We start from the raw sequence: 5,000 nt of genomic DNA on the forward strand, positions 1-5,000 counted from the left end.
TTGGTGCAGAGCAATAGAAAAATTTACCTCAAGTTTTGCATAGTATGAAAGTCAAAGAATTTTTCGCTAGATAAAGACCTGTTTCCATATCTCAAAGTGCCCTTGGACGTGAGGGGCCTGGAACAACAAAACTGAAACAACCCAAACCCATACAAAAAATGCTAACCTTAGGCCTAAACATTATCTAAAGCATATTGTTTAGGCCTAACGTTAGCATTTTTGTAAAGGTTTGGGTTGTTTCAGCTATTGTACCCTTCACCCCCTACCGCTACCCCAGGCCCCTCACATCGAAGGGCACTTTGAGATATGGAAACAAGTCTTTACCTCTTCGCTATTGTTCTTCCCACCAACATGGCCACTGTGACGGAAGGAAGAATCCAAACTCTCCCGTCCAATGTTAGGCCAGGTGCAACCTGGTGCTAGAATGCGTGAGTGAACGGATTTTTTCAAGCGCCTTCAACGTCAATCGACATTTTTTAGAACAAAACAAATGCTAAATAGATGTTGAATGAAAGTTTAAATCACTTTAAATTTTATTTAACACTTCCAGCAATCTTTCAACAATTTCTACACTTTCAACGATGTTAAACGACCTGTTCAAACGCACCAAACATTTGGTCCAACAAAGTGTTGAATGCAAGTTGTAGCAAATATTGAAACCGTTCAAACGAGCCTGTGTATGTCTGTATATTGCTTGTGCTTATGACTGCCTCATGTTACTGAATGCTTTAATTAGATACTCCTATATCAGAATATACTATACTAGGAGTTCAACTAGATAGCTATACCACATGGGACAGACCACAACACCGAGAACTCCAGAACTGTGTGGGGTTTTTTTACGTCCCACACGGTTATGAACATGGAAGGGTCATGAGACGGGGCCTACGGTTTACCGTCCTTATCCGAAAAAACTAGAAAATCTAACCATTTGCATCTGCCATTACAAAGGCAACACTCTCTCCTCAGTTATTTACAGACCCTAAATGTGCGTCCGGCCGCGGTTTTTGGTCCCGCTACCTCCCTCACAGTAGTCCGATGCTCAACCAACCAGTTGGTTAGGGGTTGAGCGTCGGTATAAACTAGCCCATGGGGGAGGATGCTAATTGCAGTTAGGACCAGATTCGGATGCAGCTCTACTGTCTTAAGAATTATGCACCATTGCTTCCGTTGCTGGTTTATTTTTTGTGCTTGTTATTTTCTGAACGAATCACGAGTGCCGTTGTAATAGCTAACTGTAGCTGCTGCATTTTTGCATTGCAGTTGGCGCAAGAATTACTCAAAAGCCGTCTTCGTCTATCATCATTGAAGAAGGAGAGGACCTGAGTCTGCTGTGCAAAGCTACTGGTCAACCAACACCAAAGATTACGTGGCGTAAAGCGTTAAGCCACGTGCCGATAGATAAGACCGCAGTAGTCGAAGGGAACTTAACCTTAACCAATGTAAGGAAAAGTGATGCTGGAATTTACACATGTTCAGCAAAGAATTTCCTTGGATATGACTCCGTTGTCGCGCAAGTGACAGTTATTGACAGACTGAAATTTACTTTAAGCCCGCCGCCGAAAATCAACTCGTTGGAATTGACTAAATTGGTGCTTCATTGCTCTGCAAAAGGTTCACTCGTAACTACTTGGAAAAGAGCTGGAAAAATTCTTCCTCACAATCACATTGTTTTCCCAAACGGAACTTTAATTGTCACTCAAACGTCCAAAAGTGATGCTGGGTCTTACACATGCGTGGCAAGAAACTACAGGAGAACAATAGAGGCAACATCGATTGTTGAAGTACTCAGTGCATCATGCAGCAGCCTTAAGTCGGGTAACAGCGCTATCTCCTCAGGGTATTATAAGATTGATCCTGATGGTAAGGGAGGCGTAAATCCTTTCCAGGTGTATTGTGACATGCGTGACAAGGGAGGGGTTGGTGTGACAGTCATAAGTCACGACAGTGAGAGTAGAACACATGTTGCCAATCTTCCTGGCTGTAATGTTGGTAATCCAGGATGCTACAGTAAAGATGTGCGATACACTGGAGTTAGCACCGTTCAGCTCGCGGCTCTCACTCGAGCTTCGCTTAACTGTGAACAGTTTATCAAGTTTGAGTGTCGCAATGCTGTTTCCTTTATTCTGGAAGGGGATGCTTGGTGGGTGTCTCGTGACGGAAACAGAATAAACTACTGGGGAGGAGCTACGGGTTATGATAAAATGTGCGCATGCGGTGTAACAAATTCCTGCTCAAATGGTAAGAAGTGTAACTGTGTTAACAGTGGCAGCGGTTGGAGATCAGACAGCGGTCTGCTGACAGATAAGGCTGCTCTACCTGTAACGCAAATCAGACTGGCGGATTTTGATGATTCAGGCGAAGAAGGTTACCACACATTAGGAAAGCTTAAATGTTACGGTCTAGTGTAAATGATAAATGAGGCAGTGCTTTAAACCCTGGCATTTCGAGTAACAAATTAAAGCAACTCCGCTTTGCTTGTAACATCCGCCTTCATCTTCATCCAAAAATGCAAAGGGGAAACAATATTAGGGCCGTTTATGCGAGAGAAAATAAGCCGCGGCTTACTCTGGCCGCGGCTTACATAAGACGCGAACACCCCGAATAAATGGTACAAAGTCTACGTTCAAGGCTTTCTCAAGCCGCGGCTTATCCTGGCCTGAGAGTTTATACTCGTATAAATAGTTCCTTTCGCGTATTATGTACGCCACGGCCAGAGTAAGCCGCGGCTTATTTTCTCTCGTATAAACGGCGCTATTGCTAGCTTTAGAAGGGATTTGGGTAGCAAATGACATAAAGATTAGATTGGTCCTTGGGATTTCTTGCTTTGTATGATTTTTAGCAAACGATATAGTTGTAGAGATCAACATCTTCTAAAATGTATTTTTCATTACAATTTTGATGATGATTGGAAGACAAAGGAGGTGGTTTTCAGGAAATTCAAGAAAAAATGTATCACGAGATTTAAAACTACATCCTGAGGTTTAAAATTAACTGACAGGCATGGTTTCTGTCAAAAGGGAGCCAGAATGAGTGGTTGATGGAATTCCGGTTCTTTGTCATTATTTTATTTTTATTTTACTTTTTCCAGCCTAAGGAAATGTATATATAATGCATGACTCAAGCATTGATGAAACATTCTGTAACTAATAATTGTAGTTACGTAATAGCTCATTAACATTTGTCCAGCCAAATAGCGCCGGATGTAAGCCGTATTTGTTAGCCTCGTACCATGGAAACGAGCACGGTGACACCCCCCCCCCCCCCCCCTTCCTTTTACGGTCCCTTTTTTAATTACCTTTTTATCATCTCCTTGACATGATACAACAGTGTGCGTCGGAAGTTTCATCGGAAATCTATGACAATTTTTATTTCTAGGGAATCAAGTAAGTAGGGAAGTAATTCTTCAGCGAAGCACATGTACATGATGAGAAAGCACATGGCTTCAAGCTACCAGATGCTGAGCTACTATCCAATTCAAATGTATCAGCAAATCAGCTAGTTGTAGCTCAAAGTTCTGTGCCAGTATGAAACTTCCACCTCCAGTTACCAAGAAGGCATACAACCAAAATATGAAACAAATAGAAAGGATAGCCATCAATAATGCTGAGAAACTGATGTGCAAAGCAGCAGAAAGGCTTAGCCAGTTAGCCTCCAATAAGGGTGAAGAAAGCATGGTTGATATTGACAGCCATTCAATTGCTAAAGTTGCTGCTTCCATAAAGATGGAACTTGGCAGAAAAGGGGCAGCTCTAAGATTGGTGTGGTATTTGCCATGTCAGTAAAGATGTTTACTGGGGCAAACCCAGAACCGGAATGAAAGTGGCAGCTGTGGTCAAGATTCCCCAAGAGCCAATACTGCGGAAAGCGGCGTGTGGTGATAGCAGTTAGTGAAACTGTAGGGGTTTTCAACACAGGAGCTTCAAGCAAGGCAGTTCTGATGAAGTCTTGTAAAATTTCTCTTGGAAGGAATATGCTGAAAGCCTTGAGAAGGGAGTAGCTGGACAGAATTACCTCTGAAGCTCACAAGATCAGCTCCAAGTATCGAAAGCGGAGGCAGATAATAAGGTCAAGCAGGATATCAAGGGCTGACAAGCTGGCTTTTCAGGCTGGAGCATTTGGCATAAGTTCCAAACCAGAGGCAGATGAGAAGAAACAAAAGAAAAAGACCCTCAGAAAAGAGTCACCAACAGCCACTTTGCCTGCGGAGACTGCCACAAATGAAATTAATGTTGTGTTTGTGGTCCCAGATGTTGAGTTTGTTGCTACAGAAAGAACTGAGCAAAATTGACTTATTGAAATCAGTCTGGTAACAACTTTGGTGGAGAAAACATTCACACATCAAATATGGACATGCTGGACTACTTGTATCCATTTAGATTATGCTTGGTGTCTTCTTTATGAGCATGTAGTGTTGCGTTACTGTGTGTTCAACTTTATCTTGCATTTTCCCAGATTTACAGTTATTTCCTCTCTTAGTACTGAAACAGGCACAGTTGGCTTGCTTTTTAACTATTTTAGCTGAAATTTTCTGTGCTTGTTTCTGAAGTGATGTTCTATGCATTGAATTATGGATTTCTCAATTAGTCGCAAACTGTTACTGTTGCCATGGAAACATGGATACCACGCCTTTTGTGCTGCGAATGTCGAAGAAACAAAAAATCAGTAATTCATTGCAGAGAACATTACATTACGAATGTGTACAGCAATTTTTAAGTCAATTGAGTTAAAAGTCTTCAAGAAATCAGTGTTTTAAAATGATTTGTTTACAAGGGTTGCTATGGTGATAGTTGGTTGCCAGGACATCAAAAGTACCTAAATTAATACTGCTGTTGACATTGCATGCATCTGCCAAGTTTTATTATGTTTGGCCAATTTGAAAATAAATTATCAGTTTTTATCTGATTCCACTGATTTAGGGTTAACTGCCTCCTTAAGTAAAGAAAATACAGATTGATTGAACAAAAGCTTGAAATTATTACATTCACATTATTAGGGGT

At 41.5% G+C, this 5,000-nt stretch overlaps 1 protein-coding gene across 2 annotated transcripts in view; it reads left to right on the top strand.

Annotated features, from left to right (window-relative positions):
* Positions 1–3,206, top strand: part of LOC138026865 (peroxidasin homolog) — a 6,294-nt gene extending 3,088 nt beyond the window's left edge. For both annotated transcript variants that reach the window (XM_068874319.1, XM_068874321.1), the window contains exon 3: positions 1,264–3,206. In XM_068874319.1, coding sequence (XP_068730420.1) covers positions 1,264–2,411 — 1,148 coding nt within the window. In that variant the 3' untranslated portion in view covers positions 2,412–3,206. The remainder of the gene's footprint in view (positions 1–1,263) is intronic.
* Positions 3,207–5,000: the final 1,794 nt, after the last annotated feature.

The sequence above is a fragment of the Montipora capricornis genome, chromosome 12, assembly GCF_036669925.1.
Source record: "Montipora capricornis isolate CH-2021 chromosome 12, ASM3666992v2, whole genome shotgun sequence".
Taxonomy (NCBI): domain Eukaryota; kingdom Metazoa; phylum Cnidaria; class Anthozoa; order Scleractinia; family Acroporidae; genus Montipora; species Montipora capricornis.